Source organism: Cinclus cinclus, chromosome Z, assembly GCF_963662255.1.
Source record: "Cinclus cinclus chromosome Z, bCinCin1.1, whole genome shotgun sequence".
In the NCBI taxonomy this organism is placed as follows: domain Eukaryota; kingdom Metazoa; phylum Chordata; class Aves; order Passeriformes; family Cinclidae; genus Cinclus; species Cinclus cinclus.
Genome location: NC_085084.1, coordinates 34775340 through 34796036, shown reverse-complemented (window position 1 = coordinate 34796036; position 20697 = coordinate 34775340). Strand labels below are relative to the sequence as shown.

General features: G+C 39.1%; 1 protein-coding gene across 3 annotated transcripts; it reads left to right on the top strand.

Annotated features, from left to right (window-relative positions):
- Window positions 1–238: 238 nt before the first annotated feature.
- PLAA (phospholipase A2 activating protein) lies at window positions 239–16172 on the top strand. Of its 3 annotated transcripts, XM_062512799.1 has the most exons (14): window positions 239–399; window positions 2664–2857; window positions 3771–3871; window positions 3955–4075; window positions 4403–4570; window positions 5585–5720; window positions 6195–6364; window positions 7179–7336; window positions 8423–8642; window positions 10667–10735; window positions 12281–12352; window positions 13186–13287; window positions 13885–14049; window positions 15454–16172. In XM_062512799.1, exons 1-14 carry the CDS (start codon window positions 251–253, stop codon window positions 16017–16019), a joined length of 2391 nt encoding a protein of 796 aa, XP_062368783.1. In that variant the 5' UTR covers window positions 239–250; the 3' UTR covers window positions 16020–16172. The 3 variants fall into 3 exon arrangements, with proteins under 3 accessions (XP_062368783.1, XP_062368784.1, XP_062368786.1); XM_062512800.1 differs by lacking the exon at window positions 12281–12352; XM_062512802.1 differs by lacking the exon at window positions 13186–13287.
- The last annotated feature ends 4525 nt before the right edge of the window (window positions 16173–20697 follow it).

Genomic DNA, 20697 nt, shown 5'->3' with positions numbered 1-20697 from the left:
CCGTATCGCGGCAACCACCCGCTCGGATATCGCGATGGCCACAAATCTCGCTCCAACCTGCTGTGCCTCCCGAAGACTACGACTCCCAGAGGGCCTCGCGAGAGAAGAAAGGCGGCACAATCGCCTGTGTGAGCGCGGTGCCTGCCGGGATAAGAAGCCTCGCTTTGGCCCAGCGGCGCGCCCTGTGACGGCACTTCCGGCGTGGCTTCCGGCGGCGCGGCCGGTGCTGTGTCAGGCTGGCGCTGCCGCCATGGCGGGTGAGGGCAGCACGTTCCGGCTGCGCTGCTCCCTGCTGGGGCATGGGCAGGACGTGCGGGGTCTCACCCGTGGCTTCTTTCCGGAAGGCGGCTTCGTGTCCGTCTCGCGGGACAGAACCGCGCGGCTCTGGGCCCCTGACGGGTGAGTGCTGGGCCGCGACGCTGGGCGGGCCGGGCTGGGCGCTCCAGCCGGTGCTCCGGAGGAGGCAGAGCGTGGAAGGCTCCGCCCCTGCCCCGCCGAGTTAGTCTCTGCAGCCGAGTCCTCCTCAGGGGCTGCCGGCAGAATCGGCGGAGCCGAGGGAGGTGACGGGCGGTGGGAGCCATTGTCACTTGCATGGAATCCCATTAAGGGTTTTGAAGGGATCCCTTCAAAATTATCCAGCCCTAGTCCCTCAGTCACGGGCAGGGACATCTATCACCGGAACAGTTGCTCAGAGCTCTATCCATCCCGGTCTTGAGCACTTCCGAGGATGGGATATGCACAACTTCTGGGCAGCCTGTTCTAGTGCCTCATCACCCTCACAGTGAAGATCTTCTTCCTAAAGTCTAACTTAAGTTTTCCCTCTTTCAATTTGTGCTCATTACTTCTTGTCCTATCGCTACAGTCCATGAGGAAGAATCCCTCTTCAGCTTCTCTGTAGACCCCTTTAGATACTGCAAGGTTGCTATGAGGTCTCCATGCAGTTTTCTCGTTTCCAGGCTGAGCAGGCCTAATTTACGCATGCCTGCTTTTGGGGGAAGTTTATCTTTTTAAGTGGTTTGCTGTACATCGATATTGTAGCATGCTTTGGAAATGGAAAGAATGTCAATAGTTCTAGGCATCTTTTTTTCTAAGTGGTATTAATAATGTTGTTTCCACCTCATGATATTCAGTGCTAAAGTTATCCTGCTAGGTAATAACCATGCTGTGATTTTGTCAGTAAGGCAGTGTGTTTGAAAGTTTTTTTAAAAAAAACATTCTTTCTCACCCTTGCTAAGCAAGCTTCTTTAAATGTAAAATGGTATGTGAACAAAAAAACTGTACAGAAAATCAAATACACAAAGACATTGAAAAAGGAAAAATACCCCAACATTCATTTTTCTGATACTGATGTTACACAGAGTTGTCTCCTACTGAATTTGTGTGGTTGAATTCACAAAGTGAATTTTTCAGCATATTACCTTGACCAGAAGCAGTACTGCTAAGCAATGTGTATAGCAGATGGTGGAGATGTGGGATATTGCTGGAAGCTACAGGATGTGCCTCCTCCCCGGACTATAGTTTTATATTATGATCTGTATTCTGAAGTTCCTAGGCATGAATATTCTTCCCATTGCCTTCATGTGAAATAGAAATAATTGGTAAATTTGCTGAATGTTTACATATTGATCTCTGGAACACTACAACTGGGGTGAAGAAAACCTAATCTTATTAAGTGGGTCTTATCACAAGGTAAAGAAGTTGCCAGATTGCACAAAAGTTTGCATCAGGAAAGGAATTCTAGTTTTAGCCCATAGTTTTTGAGAACTTTGTGAGGAAGAAAACATCAGTTACTTGTATCAGCTTATAATATTGATATTGATTATTCTTCTCCATTTTGAAGGCTCAGGGGCTACAGTAGTCAGGGTTCAGTGAGTGAGCACACTGCTGTATGCTGTTTTAGTTAGCTTTCCCAAGGAGGGATGCTGCCTTCATTAGCTCTATATGCCTTAAGGGGAGAAAATGTTTTAAAATTTAGAACAGTATCATGATTTCTATACATATTCCAAGCTTGTCAAGCATTAGGGTTTGAAGGATATCGGTGTGATATCATATGATAGGTTGTGTTTTTTGAGGCTGTGGGAACAAACACAGGAAAAAAAACAAGCACACAGCATGCCAACCTGCATATTTATTCTATGGGAATAAGTAGCTTTTTCATATTCATGCTGTAACTATTGAGGTTGGCTCAGGGTGAAGAAAGAAGGGTGCTGGTCGAGTCAGTTGTGATCTGTTTAACTTGTATTCATTCCTCTATAGTGCTCCTAAAGAAGAGCCAGTGAATACATTTGGGAGGCAATTAGCTTCATTTGTGTGGTCTTACTTTAGCATGTACTTGGATATACATTTGAGTTTTCAGACAGAAAAAGATGCCATGAAGACAAACTGTAGCTGTTTGTGATCAAATTTGGCATAGTGTTTGTCAATGAGCTAGAAAAAAACAAAAGTCCTTCCAGGCCTATCATTGCACTAGAAAATAAGTGGAAATTTCTATTATTGTTTAATGGGGAGGAATTCTGGGATGTAATTTTTAAATTTCATTCTTTTTAGGCCATCCATCGTACTTATTCAGCACAAGGCGAGCATAGTTATTAATTCAAGAATTGTAATCTATTCAAAGTACTCTTTTTGTCATGATTCTAAACTGATTATCTCCTGTGTTTAAGTCTCAACAGGGGTTTTACTGAAATGCACTGTATGAGTGGCCACTCAAATTTTGTATCTTGTGTGTGCATCATACCTCCAAGTGACCTCTATCCTCGTGGGCTGATTGCAACTGGTGGCAATGATCATAATATTTGCATTTTCACAGTTGACAACCCAGCTCCTCTTTATATCCTTAAGGGTCATAAAAACACAGGTAAGTAGTAATTGTGTTTTGGAGTTTTTTTAAATATGATTCATTTGAGAAGAAATTAAATAGAATTTATAAAACTCAATTTATTTAGTATATAACGTAGCAAACTGTTTAATTATGGCCTCTGCAAATAGGATTTTATAATCTTAATTCACTGCAAGGACTTTCAGGTTTATCCTGATGAATGTTTGAACTTTCACTCTCTCTGAATTCCTGGCAATTCACAGAATGATTACCCTTTTATCAAGAATTACACTTTCAGTAAGCAGTTAGTTCTTCATGTATTATTGTTTTTGTCAAAGCTGATATAAGTAGAAAAAAATCAGCTTCCTCAATAAACATCCTGTAATCATTTTGTTACTTAGATGGGTATTTAATATTAATTTATGCTTTAAATATAGAGCTTTACAATGTGTTACTGGAGCATTTGCACATTATCTTTCTACTAAATCTTTGACTGTCACCACAGTTTCTTGGTGCTAGTATTTTGCCTTCCAAGAAGGTGAGCTGAATATTTTTCATATGAAATAACTTCTTGAAGACATAAATTAATACCTGTAGACAAAACTTTCCTTTTTCTTAAAAATTGCATATTTGCATTAATTGTGTATCTTAACTAGTTATCTAACCTGCTTGTCGTCACATTCTAGTCCAAGAGAAGAGATCTGTGACTAAGAAATTTAAAAATGAGTGGCAAAAAATATTTCAATTTTTAGGTTAAAAATTGAGAATTTAAACAGCTTCTTTCTAGATTGCAGTGCAACTACAGTTCACTTAATACTTCTTTAGACTTCTCAACACTGAATATGCTATTAATACTGAATAAATCCTCTTAAATGAATCTCTTGAAATTGCTGGCATAAGATTTGTGGCAGTGCAGAGTACTTGTCAGTTCTGACTTGAATGTTCATTCCAGTTTGCAGCCTTTCGTCTGGGAAATTTGGCACATTATTAAGTGGATCATGGGATACAACAGCAAAAGTCTGGTTGAATGATAGGTGTATGATGACATTACAGGTATGAAGTTCCTCTACATGAATATGCAGTAAGTACTCTGAATTTCATTCTAACAAGTCTTAACAATGTTGGGTTTTTTGCAGGGTCACACAGCTGCAATATGGGCAGTGAAGATACTTCCTGAACAGGGATTAATGTTGACTGGTTCAGCTGACAAAACTATAAAACTCTGGAAGGCAGGCAGATGTGAAAGAACATTCACTGGTAAATGTTGCTGCAGTTAATAATTTCGTTGGTGTGATCTGTTCTTGTCAAGAGAGAGCAAACATTAAAATCTTACAAAAACATGAATAAACTGACCAATATTTAGGCAGGATTTTTAAAGTCTTAAAGTACTTGTATGCCCAGAAGCCACATGACTTCTAAAAAAAAATAAGATTCTTTTCAGAGAATTGCGAGCAATTAAGTTTTTTTTCTGACTGCTCCCACAAAGATTTGTTGCCTGGATTTGGATGTGAGCAGTACAGAAGTGGTATACTGCTCCTAATGGAGACAATAACTGCAATAAAATTTTCTCTTCCTTTTGTAAAGGGCATGAAGATTGTGTGAGAGGTTTAGCTATTCTCAGTGAAATGGAGTTCCTTTCCTGTGCTAATGATGCTAGTGTTCGAAGATGGCAGATCTCTGGCGAGTGTCTGCAGGTGTATTATGGACATACAAATTATATATACAGCATCTCTGTCTTCCCTCGATGTAAAGGTAGGCTTCCTTCTCGACTGTTACACAACATTCTTCAAAATGAAATGGCAGGGTGTGCGTTCTGATGTTCTGTGGTGCTACCACAACTAAGGAACACCAGTAGCATTTATTTTTTTTCTTACATGTAGGGTAAATAGATAAAAAAATACATTGACTAGATGGACTAGATTGACTCCAAGTTGCACCACTGTCAAGATTGCTCTGGCAATTGAAGGCTTAAGTAAAACTTAGATGAAGCAGTAGACAAAACTATTGTCTTAGCTGCCACCTGTATTTCAATGTTGTTGCAGAGTAGTAAAATAGTAATGTGTGGCATTCCACTTTGAGATAATGTAAATTTAGATGTACATCACATTCACAACATGCATTCTATGTAGATTAGGTTAAGAGTTTTATGTATGAGGCTTAATTTCATTTGTTTTCAGAGTTAGAGATTTAGAGGTTCTGAACTAACTGTTGAGCTAGTTACAGAAGAAGTTCCAAGTCTGTGACCTCTGTATGGTGTATGGGACATTTGCATGTTTGTTCAGCAGGTGGAGTGCATGTATATGAGTTGATGCATATATTGTAGACCTTCTGTGCCTTAAAATACCTCATTGAGGAGTTTGTAGACTTTTGAAAATGCTTTATGTATGTTTTCTGATAAACCAGGCTTACCTTCCAAAAATCAATTTGAAACAAATGTGAACCTATGCAAGTATAGTGCCAGATGAAAGTATGATAATTACAAAATTGTTCAAGCCCTTTAAAGGATGAAGGGGTCTTTCTTTGTCTTGGTCACAGTTTCATTCACTGTCTGGCTGCTTAATCTGCAATTTATACACTTTAGATTTTTTGAGAAGACAAGTGAACAGTGGTTTTCCTTTTGCTCTCTACTTATAATTGAGAGAAGTACTAAATTGCAGAGAGGTTCTTTCACTGTTGTGATTTTTAGATGCCTGGTTTCAGAATCTAGTATCACAGTATGCTAAAAATATACTTCAAAAGTTTTTTTATATTTTTTTTTATTTTTAGATTTTGTAACTACTGGAGAGGATAGATCTCTTAGAATCTGGAAAAAAGGGGAATGCGCTCAAACAATCAGACTCCCAGCTCAATCTGTATGGTGCTGCTGTGTCTTAGACAATGGTGACATCGTAGTTGGTGCAAGGTATCCAAAGTTTACTTTCAATATATTTGTAGATGCAAATCTGACAGTCCTTGAAGAAATTGCTAGCATCACTTTGGAAGTCAGTTTCATTTATATTTAAAAAAAAAGCCATCAAAGTATGTGTGTATTAAATATGGGTTTAAATATGTGCTACACTTCATCCAATAAGTATTTTTTATATCATTCACAGAGGTAGAACAAGTTCTTGGGAAATGTGGTAAATCATTAATAGATTTAAGAATAAACTTAGTAAGCATGGTACAAATAACCCTTTTGATAGGCATATTGGTTTCCTGCTCAATTCCTTCTCTGTATTGTTTTAATATGAGAGTGAATTCCTTTCATAACAATAATTGGGAGGGGTAGTTAGAAGTAGTGATGGTTTCTTGTGACATATAAGTCATCATTAGAATTTATGCAGTCATTGTGATATTTAAAATAGTATTTCTATTTGAATGTTTTCTCTCCATTCAGTGATGGAATCATAAGGGTGTTTACAGAGTCCCTGGAACGTACAGCAAGTGCTGAGGAGATTCAAGCTTTTGAAAATGAGCTTGCCCAAGCATCCATTGACCCTAAAACCGGTGATTTAGGAGATATCAGTGCTGATGATCTTCCTGGAAGAGAACACCTTAAGGATCCTGGTAAATTATTGTACTTCTGTCATGTTAGAGATGCTTCCAAATCTTGGTTTGAAATATTGAACCTTCTGATGGTTTCCAAACTTAAGGCTTTAATGCTTTTCAATAAGGATTACTGAAGGAGATGGCTTAATTTTGCTCTACTGTCTTTTCACTGATTCTTTTGAAAAGAGGACATGCTGCAGTATGTTTGAGATGAATTTTTGTTATTGCTGAACAGGGCTTACACAGAGCCAAGGCCTTTGCTGCTCCTCACCCACCCCACCAGAGAGGACTGGGGGTGTGCAGGGAGGGGACACAGCTGTGAAAGATGACCCCAGCTGACCCAAGGGATATCCCATACCATTCAGCATTATGCTCAGCATATAGAGTAGGGGAAGGAAAAGGAAGGGGAAAGGATATTTGGAATGCTGGCGTTTGTCTTTCCAAGGTACTGTTGAGCCCAATGGAGCCCTGCTCCTCTGGAGACAGCTGAACACCTGCCTGCCCATGGGAAGTGGTGTATGAATGCCTTGTTTCGCTTTGCTTGTGCATATAGTTTTTGATTTACCTTTTTAAATGTATCTCAGTCCCCAAATTTTTCACTTCTATTAATCTGATTCTTTCCTGCATGCCAACCACAAGGCCAATGAGTGTGTCTGCGTGGTGCTTAGTTGCCATGTGGGGTTAAATGATGACACGTATTTACTTAATTTCTGTGTTGTTGCTTCAGGTGTTGTTGAACTGTGTTTCAATTTTTAATGCTGAGCACCATTTGAATATTCTTCTCTCCTAAAGTAAATCATATCCTTGAAATTGTTTGAACTCCTGCGTACAGGAACAAGAGATGGACAGACACGGCTTATTAAAGATAATGGGAAAGTAGAAGCATATCAATGGAGTGTTAGTGAAGGAAGATGGATAAAGATCGGTGATGTTGTTGGTTCTTCTGGAGCCACACAACAAACATCTGGAAAAGTTTTATTTGAAGGAAAGGTATATTCAAACTTTAATTTGTTTCATTCTTTCCTAAGTAATTGGTCTTTGTTCAGATAAAATAATAATAAAATAATTTAGAAAACAGGTATTTGAAGAATACCTGTATTAGAAAACAGGTACTTTTTTGTTATCTTTGTTTTCAGAGATAGAAGTATAAGTATCATTTACTTTTTTGCTTACAAAACACATTTTGTAAAATGAGCAAGCCAATGGACACTAATTATTTTGGAGAAAGTTAAAACCGTTAGTAGATAAATTTTCAAATTCTATTGTATTTATTATTAATACCTTGAGAAGTTAGTTTACCCAAAGGAAATGAACTTTATAATTTATAATGCAAGGCTTACCTAAAATATTAGGTTCCAGGCCTTCTGTACCACTTCTCTGTAGTATCTATTGAACCTAAAGACAGGTAAGCTGACCTGAAACTATGTAAACTGAAAAATGTTTCCGTCTCTGAAATATACACAGAAAAGCTTGTCAGGGGCCACCACAGAAGAAATGCCTCCAAGATACTGATTTTTACTCTTAAAGATTTTAAAGAAACATTAGAAAATAGTTTGTTAGCATTAGAAGTGTACTTTTAAGACTGAAATTTCTTGAGGCATCTGTTCACTCTATAGCTATGGAGGGAGCCAGAGGTACCCAGGAGAGTGACCTGATGCATCTTTATTTTGTGATATTTTTATACACACATTATCATGATGTGTTGTTTTACTCTGCTCTTCTTGAGCAGAGAATTCTGGAAAATACAGGTTAAAGTCTATTATGGGTTTGGCTGGGACAGAGTTTGTATTCTTCTTAGCAGCTGGTAGAGTGCAGTGTGTTTTGGATTTAGTATAGCAACAGTGATGCAACACAGTGATGTTTTGGCTGTTGCTAAGTAATGTTTAGTGTTTACCTTAAATCAGCAAACATTTACTTGCAGTCTCTCAGGAGAGTATTACTGATATGTTACAGAAGTAGCAGTGTTTTAAGGTTTTAGGCTTAGGTCTGGGCCACTGTTAGACTGCATTTAATACATCTTTATGTGAGAAATGCTGGAAGACTTCTAATATGTTTTTATTTTTATTCCGCTTAAAGGAATATGACTATGTTTTCACCATTGATGTAAATGAAAATGGGCCTTCCTACAAACTGCCATATAACATCACTGATGATCCTTGGCTGACTGCATACAACTTCCTGCAAAAGAATGACCTAAATCCTATGTTTCTGGATCAGGTGGCCAAGTTTATTATGGACAACACTAAGGGGCAAACGTTGTTGAGTACAAGTAATCAATTTTCAGATCCATTTACAGGTAAATATTGTAAACTTACATGATGACATTTTTGTGTCTTCATGGTTGCTGAGGATACACTCTTGACTGATCTTCCACACCATCATTAGCAAAGATGTGGAGCAGGACTGGATGCGGTACTGACCCCTGGGGTACGCCACCCATGGCTAGCTTTCAGTAGATGTTGTTGCACTTAGCACCATTCTCTGGTTGTTTCAGTTTTCAGTTCTCAGTCAGTTTTCAATCCACCACTGTCACAGAATCATAGAATTATTAAGATTGGAAAAGACCTCTAAGAATATTGAGTTCAGCCATTAAGTCACCGCTTCCATGTTCACCTCTAAATTGTATCCCCAGGTGCCATATCCACATAGTTTTTTGGATACTTCAGGAATGATGATTCAGATACTTCCTATGGGCAGCCTATTCTAATGCCTGACCACCCTTCCAGTATAGAACTTTTTCCTAATATCATCTACTCTAAACCTCTCCTGATGCAGCTTGATACCATTTCTTCTCATCCTGTCACTTGTTACTGACTGAAGAGACTGACCCCCACCCTGATACCTTTCAAATAGTTGTAGAGAGCAGTAAGGTCCATCTGCAGCTTCCTACAGAAACTTAGACACCCCCAGTTCCTTCAGGTGCTTCTCATAAGATCTGTGCTCCAGACCTTTCAGCAGCTCCGTTGCCCTTCTCTGGACTTGCTCCAGCACATTAACATATATCCTTGTCCTGAGGGGCCCAGAACTGATCACAGGATTTGAGGTGTGGCCTCACCAGGGCCAAGTACAGAGAGACAATCACAGCCGTGGTCCTGCTGGGATAAAAGCCAAGGTACCATTGTCCTCCTTGGCCACCTGGACACACTCCTGGCTTATGTTCAACTACTGTTGACCAGCCCTCCAGGTCCTTTTCTGCTGGGCAGCTTTCCAGCCATTCTGCCCCACCCCCCCCCCCCCGCCCTATCTCTACACTGGGTTGTTGTGACCCAAGGGCAGGACCCAGCACTTGGTCTTACTGAACCTCAAAGAACTGTCTGCCCGGGCAGATTTCAGAATTGTAGCTCTTGAACTTCTTCTACAGATACTTTCATATCCTTAAATGATTGAGGGCTAAGGCACAGATAGTTCTAGGAAAAAAAATAAGAAAAAGAAGAAAAATCTTCAGCAAAATTCTAATCAAACCAGTTATACTTTTCAGTCTAGTCTTTGTTTCCAGTGAAAGAAAGAACCTGTTTTCATACAAGAAGTGCCAGATGCTGTTAAGGCAATTAATAAAATACAAAAATTTAGCCAGAAAATTAATCAAAATTGAGTGAAATACATAAGTTACTTTTCAGGCAGGAAGTGGAACTAGAGCATGTTGTTTACTGATAAGCTAAACCATGTTAATCAATTAAATCCTGCTTGCCACATTTACGAAACAAACTAACTAAATTCATTTCACAAAGATGAATTTAGGAAGAAAACAGCATTAAAATAATTGAGTTAAATCTTTTCCTTTCAAGGGACTGGAAATGGGAATACGCTCTTGTCAGGTTATATGTAACTCTGTCTGAGAGCTGCAGTTATCACAGAAGTAATTAGGTTAGAAAAAACGTCTGAGAACGAGTCTAACCTGTGGCTGAGTACCACCATGTCAACTAGACTGTGGCACTAAGTGCCACCCATCCAGTCTTCACCTAAACACTTCCACCACCTCTATGATAAGCTCATTCCAATATCTAATCACCCTTCTGTGAAGAAATTCTTCCTCATGCCCAACCAGAAGCTCCCCTGGTGCAGTTTAAGGCTGTGCCTTCTCCTCTCGCTGGTTGCCTGGGAGAAGAGGCCAATCCCCAGCTGGCTACACCCTCCTTTCAGGGAATTTTAGTGTGGTAAGGTCTCCCCTGAGCCTTCTCCAGGCTGGACAACCCCAGCTGCCTCAGCTGCTCCTCATAGGATAGGTATTGCAGGCCTTTCACCAGCTTTGTTACCCCTCTCTGGATTTTAGTAACATTACACTGTGTTTGATAGTCATTGCTTTTCTTGCTGTTTGAGTAGGTGCTGGACGTTACGTTCCAGGCTCTTCATCTGGATCGAGTACAATACCTGGGGCAGACCCATTTACAGGTAATGTAAGATTCATATCTGTCTGGCTAGCACTTAAGATACGCATTTGAGTTGTGTTCTGTTGCATTCCGTGTTCAGCCCCAGACAGCTGTTTCTTGCAGTTCTCTGGGCAATAGTGTGGAGCAGCCTGGTAAGGTGGGCTCTGCCCCTGCAAAGCATACAGAGATCTGTTCAGTAGAGGGGAGCCCTCTGCTGTCAGATTTTCCTCATGTCACTCTCCAGCAGAAGGGTAAGGACCTAAGCTTTTTGTGTTTCCAGACTTCATATGCGTGAACCACACAAGATTAGCTATTTTCATAGAAGTAGTTTTCATTTTTACTTGTTTTTTACATGATCTTTGTTGGTACCATCCACCCTGTATTTTAGATTCTGGTCCTTACTGGTACAGCTATTGTAAAGTGCTCTTCACTAGTTCAGCAACCTTGTTTGCAAAAGTATTCCCAGTTCCAGCCCTGCATTGGTAGACTTACCCCATCCCTGATTAGTAGCTCTTGCTCCTCAGAGAGGTTCCTGTAATCCCCTGATGCCAATTTCTTATCTGCAAAACCAGCTGTGCAGTGAGTTGCTTGCCTGCTTGATGAGTCCATTTCTATTCAAGCATTTTTGCTTTGTTCAGAGTACGAAAGAAGCACCCTGCACTCTTCATCCTTGTTCTCAGAGCTCTCTAATGACTTGATAACCTCCAGGACCTCCTTGACAAAACCCTTGATGACCATGTGGAAGAGTAGCAGGGTAACAGTCTAAAGGCCAGGCAAGGCTTGGCAGTGTTTCTGTGATACCCTGAATCCTTGCCCCCAGCTGACACACACCTCCCAAGTTACCAGCCCTATGCATTATGCAGAGTAACCTACCATGCGGGAGGTTGCTCTGCTTCCCATCACTGCTGCTTGCCTTTCCTGTTTTTGCAGACATGAGGTGCAGTCTCAGCTGGCTCTTAACACATCACTGCTGGGTGTTTGTCCTCACCAGTGCCAGGGTACTCACTGCCTGCAACTGTTCTGCAGTTGCGGACCTACAGGTAGAGCAGAAGCCTTTGTGCCGTTACAAAAACTCAAAGCCTTCAGTATTCCTCATCTTGACAGTCTTTCTGTGTCCAGCTGTTTCTTCTCCCTGGCTTTTGCAGCTCTGTGGTTTCTGCAGATGGAGGCCTCATTGAGGCCTCAGTGGAAGAAAGTCCACCTCCCACAGGAGAGACCACTCATGGCCCAGGCACAAATAGAGTCAAGGCCAGGGCAGTGTGCCCTGCTGCTGGAACTTACTATGGATAAAATATCTACTGTGCTGATCTCTGCACATGTGGGTGCCAGAGATCATGACACTTGTGTGTCCCAGCTGTGGGCTCACTTAGCTTCTGAATGCCATCATCACCAGCCGCCTTGCACAGGCATAGATTTAATTCTTAAAGAAGTGTTGAACACTACTTTGTAATTCCTTTAGTACAGAATAGTCTCTTTTAATAGTCTTGTTTCAAAAGTAGTAATTAAATACAGATATAGCTTACCTCTTTACTGGTGGTGGTGTTTAAAAACTTAACATCTTTGTTAGGTTCTGGTCGCTATGTTCCTGGTTCAGCATCAAATGCAGCACCTCCAGTGGGCGGGGTTGATCCGTTTACAGGTAAGAGACAATGTCCACCAGTGAAAAGCATTTTTGATCTTTTGGTTTCTTTTTGTTTCTCTGACATGAATTCTGCATTGATGCAAATCATACTTTATTAACAATAGCAGATTGAACCTGTTTATTCTCTGAAACTATTAATGAAATGGGAATAACAGATACTTCATTTAGATGCAGGAATCATGCACACAAGCTTTAAAATCTATAATAATCTGAGAGGATTATTGATCACCTACCAGTAGTTAGGTTGTTGATGAGAGAAACTGATATATAGCTAATGGGCATTATACAGTGTCAGGCACTAAATGACCTGCAAGTTTAAGAAGTCGTTACAGGTGATGATAAAAGCTTTTTATTGCTCCTTAAAAAAAGACATTTCAGGCTACTGTTGGATGTGCCATAACTTGGTTATGTCTGCAAATCTTCTAATACGTAAACGCTTCCATTATGAAAATAATAAAAGTACAAGATTTCAGGGGCAGAAGGGATTTTTTTCTGACAATACTCTTGCCATGTTTATGTGTTAACTACAATAGCCATTACTGTGACTATGTATTGACTATGTATTTAGTTCACATAATTAAGAAATTACTGTTAATAATTTCAACTTGTAAATTTTTAAATGAGGGGGAACACTGTGATGGTATCGCTTTCAGTTTTAACCCTTGAATGTAAAAATAATGTAAGGGATGACAGCTATTTGCATAGATACTCAGTTTTTTCAGAAGTTATTTTTCTGAGCAATATCCAGCAGTAGAGAGTTACTGCTAGAACATCATTCTATGTGAGACACCTTGGTACACTGCTGAATGCTCTGTATTGCCTTTCTGTAGGAATGAGTGCCTATCAGTCAACTGCAGCTAAAGTTGAAAATATTTATTTTCCGAAGAAGGATGCTGTCACCTTTGACCAGGCCAATCCTACACAAATACTGGGTTAGTGTTTTAACGTCAAGGATGCTTTTTAAAATGTTTTTGAAGTAACTTGACTAACTGAGCTTTTTTAAAAAAACTATCCTTAGTGCTAGCTCCATTACGTTAACCTAATACTTGGATTTTTAAATCACACTGCAGTTTGAATATAGCACGAGTCATAAGCAAAACATGATCACGTGATTTAAGTAAAAATAAAAAAGTTGTGACCACACTAAGAACATACTTGTTTTTACTACCTAATAAGAGAAAAGAGCAAAAAGGAATTGTATTTCAGTTATGAAAGCTCTAATGTTCTTATGACTCTTTTCTGCCTTTTTAGCTTTATGTAGGCATTTTCTGAAATATTCCTACAAATTCTGAATCTTTGTGTTGTACTGTTAAAGCGGAATTAATAATAGCAATCATTGTGATAATTAAGAACTTAAAATTTGAAATTACCAAATTGGAACAAATGTTTAAAAATCTGGCCCCCAAAAAACCGGTCAATTGCAATAGTTGTTACTCGTTTATGAAGTGCTTTTTTTTGGCATTTCAGTTGAGATCTCAATTTTTGAAGTCTGTTTTTGGAAAGGTGTGTTTCTTCTGTTTGTATTACAGGCAAATTAAAGGAACTTAATGGCAGTGCAGCTGAAGAGCATAAGCTTACTGAAGATGACTTGATAATCTTAGAAAAGTTGCTGTCTGCAACGTGCAACAGCTCTGCGGAAACACCTACAGCACAGCAACTTCAGACTTTATGGAGAGCAATTAACTGGCCAGAAGGTAAACTCTTGCAATTGTTTTATGGGTCATATCATCAGTACTTCACCATGAACAACAAAAACTTGTCATGCTGTGTGTTGCATTGAGCCTGTCCCAAAGACTTGAGAGCCCACATAGAAAACCCAGGATGACTAAAAGGTGCTAACAGCAGTGGTCAGCTTCAGGGCAAATTTGATACTTGGTTGTCAGGTTTTATTGGCACAATAATAAACGTAAAGGAGAAAGTTGATATAAAAATCAGTTGTCAGGACATAGAGTAAGGTAGTGTGAACTTGGCATCTTAAGATGTTACCAAATGAGAGACAAAATTGTGGAGATAAATTATGGGCAAAAAAAAGAAATCAAAAGTAGCTCCTGTTTAACATGGTAGAGAAGAAGTTACTGGTACTAGGCTGTATGATCAAAACTGCATTAGTGAAATGACATGCAGGAAGAATGTGAGTAGAGGTGATACAAATACATTTAATAATGTATTGTCAGTGCTGATGAATGAGAAAAGGTATTTTGGTTATTACAACACATTCTGGAAAAAACAGTTGTTGGCATATACAAATATCTAAGCATGGTTAAAATGAACTGCTTTATTAAAATTGCAGTTGAAGATTTACTAACAGGAGGAACATCTTAGTATTAAAAATCCATGCTCATTTTATAATATCACTTAATTAAACTGTTTGGCATAATGAGGAGCTGGTGATGGCCAATGTCATACTTTCCAGACTCTTTGTATTGTTCTTTATTGAGCTTTAATTCTGAAGATTCTGCATATCTGCAGGATAAACCTCTCTAAGTAGTGGGCAGGTTCAGCTTTGATTTGGTTGTAAGCATTGGGATACCAGTAGTATATCCAAGGAACCAGATATATTCAGAACTTGGGAAAGGAAGGACACTACAAGCTTTCAGTTCAATTTCCTTATGATGATTTTCAACTCATCGGTTGAGGACATATTTTTTATTTTCTTTTCCTGTAAGCCATTTTGTAGCAATACTATGCTCTAAGTTATGGAATGAGGACAAAGGGAGATGCTGTCTGTGTAGGAGCATTCAGTCACTGAACTTTCAGCTTTCAGAGACGTTTTTGGATTAGTTACCATATCTTGTGCTTGCCTTCAGTGTTATCCATTAGAGATTTTAAAAAAGATTTTAAGATTTTCTGCAAAGCACTATGTTAATCCTACATCAGGCATTATGGATTTTTTTATGATAATTGAAGTGTTACTAGAATTGATTTGTCAATATTTGTCTTCATGAATGTAAAAAAATGTATGCTTTACTTATATATGAAACTAGTACAGTCTGTTCCCAAACCTGCAGGTCTAAGAAGGTCTGCATCTGAAAGAAGCTCACTGATAAATTTACATATAATGCAGTATTAATACTGAATTTTTTTTTTTTGTTTCTTAGATATTGTCTTTCCAGCTCTAGACATTCTTAGATTGTCTGTCAGGCATCCCACTGTGAATGAAAACTTCTGCAGTGAAAAGGAGCATGTACAATTTATCATCCTTCTCCTTAAATTTCTGAATCCTAAAGGCAAGCAAGCAAATCAGCTGTTGGCACTTAGAGCTCTTTGCAATTGCTTTGTCAGCCATGCAGGCCAGAAGCTCATGATGGAACAGAGGGATGAAATAATGACACAAGCAATAGAAACTAAATCAGGCAATAATAAGAACATCCACATTGCATTGGCCACACTGACATTGAACTATGCTGTATGTTTACATAAAGTCAACAACATTGAGGGCAAAGCTCAATGTTTATCAGTAATCAGCACAGTTATGGAAGTTGTTCAAGATCTTGAAGCCATTTTTAGACTGCTTGTGGCTCTTGGGACACTAATCAGTGATGATACAAATGCTGTGCAATTAGCTAAGTCTCTGGGAGTTGATTCTCAAATAAAAAAGTATGCCTCTGTATCGGAACCAGCTAAAGTAAAAGAATGCTGTAGGTTTGTTCTTAATCTGTTATAATATTTTTTTCTTAACACTTGGAAGACAGTGTATGCAGAAAAAAAAGATGCTTCTGTTCATATTTCATGACAGACTATACTTGGGAAAATACTGTGGATTAATTACACTTGATTTATTGCAAGATACAGAGCAAATAAAACTTTTTTCAATGTTTGTCATTGGACTGCTTTTCTGAAGTGATCAGTGGACAAAACTTGGCAAGGAGTCCTGACATTACTCAGATAAAAATAGATCATCAAGAAGTCAAACCATATCAGTGCTTACAGGTCATCCAGACAGAAAGGTAGGAAATGTCTGTTACTTAGTGACTGTGAACTCTGACACCCACCCCAATCACATTCTGTGTTTCAGCATGATTAGTCTGTTTCTTGACTGTGGGTTTTTTTCAGCACATGAGGGGCCCTGAGATCTCTTAAGTTCAACAGTGCATTTCACAAGCTTATTAGTTAATATTAACTGCTGTCAAACAGCGTGGTAAGGAAATTTTTCATCAGCTTTCTCCACTTCCTTTTGAAACTTAACTTTCATGGCTCTTAATCTCTTTTAACCCTAGGACTAGGTGACTTTTTGAGGGGTAGAACCTCTACCTGCCATGTGGATGTTGTGCTTCACTCCTTGCAGCTTGTAAAATGGCATGAACTTCTAGAGAAACCTTTAACTTGACTTTTTACTTTTTAAGGACAAGAATACCCTGCTAGTTAATAGCAGGTGTCTTACTCTATGTTGTAAAATCTAGATGATTAAAAAAATGGTCATCTTGAAGAGCGGGAGAGCAATCTACATCCAGAGGAGAGCTGGAGCAGCAGCAGCTTGAAGAAGCTTCCTAAAGGTGGTCAATGTACCCTACCTGTCAGTGTTTGAGGCATTTGGAGAATGTCCTTCACAAGAGGCTCTAAGTTTTGGTCAGTCCAGAAGTGGTCAGGTCCTTTACAACTGAAATACTCTGTTGTAAACTACAAAAATTTAAAGTCAAGTTTCATGAGGTAGCTTTAACTTCATAACTGTGGTGACTGTTAAAAGGGAAGATATTACTTTGTAGTCTATTCCAGCAGATCTAAGATATTCAGCTCAAAAGGGAAATACTATTTACTACTAGTGCAAATGTTACAGTTGGGTTTAGAAGTAAGATGAACTGAAGAGGGTCAATGTTTAAGTTATGTTCTTCATTAGACTAACAGAACAGAAAACGGGGAAAAAGGCAAACTTCTGGCACATGAGCTCCATATCACATGATACCAGCCTATGCCAGACATGAAGAATTTTGTGACCAAGAGCTCTTAACTTTTGTTTTGCTCCAGCTTACCTGAACTGACTTACTACACTGCTTCCAGCAACCTTTGTCTCTCCGATCCTTAGTTGTATACTTGCACAGTTACACTTTGGATGGATTTCCAAATAAATACCCTCACAGTCCTGATCATGACCTGAGTCACATTTTCTGATTTGATCCATTTGAGGTTCATATATGAGGCAGCCCAACAAACCATTTGTGATTTACAGTGCTTAATAGATGAACCCCTTTATGGGAAAGCATCTAAGAAGCCACCTTTAGGAAACAATGTGAAATCATGTGCCTGTCTGTTGAATTTTTGTTGCCTATTATACAATTGTTCTTGAAGCTTCAGCTTTCTAATGTTGTGCTCTTCAACTGTTTGTACCTGTGCTCTTTTAAGAAATTATACTTGTCTTAATATTTTTGTTTTATTATTGTGGGATTGCTCTGTTACTGATTCTCTTTACGTGAAAATTGTTATGAATTTCCCAGACCAAAAATTAATGTTTATATTAATAAACATACTCTTGCAACTCCCAGGAAATGGTATATTAAAAGATATTACAGAAATTCACTTATATTTACGGAGAAGCGGTGAGGCACAGCAAAAAATTCCTTCTGGGGACTGCAGCACTAAGTGTTAGGTGAGATGAACAAAGCAGGCCAGGACTCTTTGGATAGAAAGATACATGCTGCTACAGGATGCTGTGATACCAACCCTTCCATGATCTAGCATCATCTGAGGAAACAGGGAGTGGAGAATTGCTTTTGTTTTAAATGGCGCTGTTTAGAATGCCATTGTGGTTCATGTCAGCATGCATATGCATAAACACACAAATGCATGTAAGAGTACTGCACAATCTGCTGCTGGGACTATCAGTAAGAATTCCTTAGGAATGCCAACGGGATGAAGTTCCTTTTGCAGTGAAAGAACGTTATACCTGTAGTGAGGAAATACGCCAGACCTGAGGTCCACAGTGTACCATCTTTTGAGACCAGAGGCCATTGAAAGCAAGTACATGCCTGGCACACAGCTGGGAGCTGGCTTGCTATTACAGCAGTAAATGTTGAATAAGTTGAGATCTGTGTGCTAAGGGCTCCTGATTTCATTCATCAAGGGAATAGCTGAGGTATGTTGGAGAGATTTCAAGAGCCCCTTGAAGTTTTGTCTTCTACTAAGAATTCAAAGTTTCTTAGTAGATGACACGATTATTTTGGCATCTTTTCATAAGATAGAAAGGAAGCTTTTAGAAAGAACAGCCAACAGCAGACAATCGCCTCTCATGTTAAAGCAGTGTTAGGCATGGCTTGCATTTTATGAAGTGGAAAAAATTGGGATCTACTTAGAGGAAAATTCAAGACAACTATAAAATGCCTTCCTAAGGAAATAAATCAGGAGTCAAAACTGACTTGTTAGCACCAACTGCTCTACTTTCCAAAATAAAAGAAGACTACAGTATGATAAATCAGGCTAATCTATTGCAAGGTTTCTATAATGTCTGTTACTATGATGCACCTTGCTCATATCAGGACCTAATTAAGCAGTGTAAATTACTCAGTTGTGTTCAGGCTACAGCCAGAAATAGACTAACTTCAGTCTGCAAACCTTTTTCATTAAAAGCACTGTACACTGAACTATATGTGCATGAATCATTGGATGCGATGACTTTTTTGTAATGTAACACACTATAATCTACTGGAGGAGACTTATCACAGATCAGTACTACAGAGGCAATTCCAAATGCTTTAGAAAATGTAACTTGCTGGTTCGAATTGTGGGAATTTTTTTGGTTAAAAGTACTTAGCTAAGCTTCTTAGCTGAATGTTATCCATTGCTATATGCTGTGATCATTTGCTTCTTTCTCCTTAAACTATCAACAAATCAAAAATCTAGGAACAGTAGATGTTTCGCATCTTTTCAAAATGTGTACCGAATAGACTGAAATTAAATGCAACAAGATACCATATGCAGCTGTTAATAGCCTGCAGAATATCAGAACGTCAGATGTCCTATTCTTATAGTGTTTCTTTGATGCTTGTTCACTGTAGAGATTCAGGTTTCAGTTTTGGTGGGAAGTTTTGTTTCTAGGCTTTCCAGTTGCAAATACAAATTTGCAGTGTTCATAATCCCACTGTTGGTCTGTACAAAACACATTAAAAAGAGTTTTAATTAAAGTATGAACTACTGTAGTCTCATGGAACTGAATGGTGAATGCTGCTACCTCTCCCAGTATCTTCTGAGAAAGCCACTTGGATAGGTACAGACAGTCACTAAACCCACAGTTACACACACCACAGATAAGTCAGCGAAGAAAGACAGAAAGGTTCTTCTGTATAGAGTTCCAGCAAGGTTTATTGCCAAGCCACACTGGAGAAGTCCAGGGACAAATGAAAAAATCACTGCAGTGTCTTGAGTTAAGTATGGGGCCAGGGGGCCAATTATCTGAGGAAACAGGGATGGTACAAGGGCAGGGCAAAGGGCAGTGACCTATAGTTTATAGGGATAGATTAATTTAGTGCTGCGGGGGACCATAAGAGAAGCTAACTTGTCTTGATTCCAGGTAGTGAGGCATTCTTGAAGCCTGTGCAGACTTTTCCAGGGCATTCCCCTAGAGGTTCCCCTGATAGGCTCAAGGGCCTTTTTAAACTACCCCTTTTTGACAGCAGAATTTGAAGTCTGTGAGCACATAAATTCAAATACTGTTACAAATCTTTTTATCAACAGCCCAGTTAGCTTCTGTGTTCTGCTAATTCTGTTAATTTAAAACAGTTTGTATGCCTAAGCATGCTCTGCTAAACTTTTTATTTTCCTTATAGTTGCTCAAGGGATCCCATTTTCACCCCAAATTTAGACCCATCCTCAGTGTTTCCTAATTATATTACCTCTGCCACCTTCAGAGTTTGCTGAGGCTGTTATTTGCCGATGATAAAAATGAGCATCTATTCTCACCTATCAGGTGAGATATAGATTTAGTCTTAACAACATAAACTAATCAGGATTAACTCTGATACTATCCACCTCTGTAAGGGCTGATGCTTGCTGAAAAAAGAACTGATGGTACTTAGTAAATTCTAACCCTTTTCAAAACAGCGTCAGCCAATGCAATATGTATCATCTGTCCATAGCACTTCTGATACTGCTAGCTTTGTATCAACTTTGTATTTAGCAACTTGCATTCAGCAGACCTCTACCTAAATGGGCCAGTAGGTCCCATTTGAAGATCCAACACAATATGGACAAACTGGATGGCAACGTGTTTGAATCTGGGAAAGAAAGCAGACATAAAAGAACAGACATTCTGTTGCGTTAAATAAAGAAAATTATTGCATATCTCTGCACAAAATAGAGATTTTTAATACAAATTCTCTCTGCATGATTATGGACATTTTTCTACCCTAGCCTTG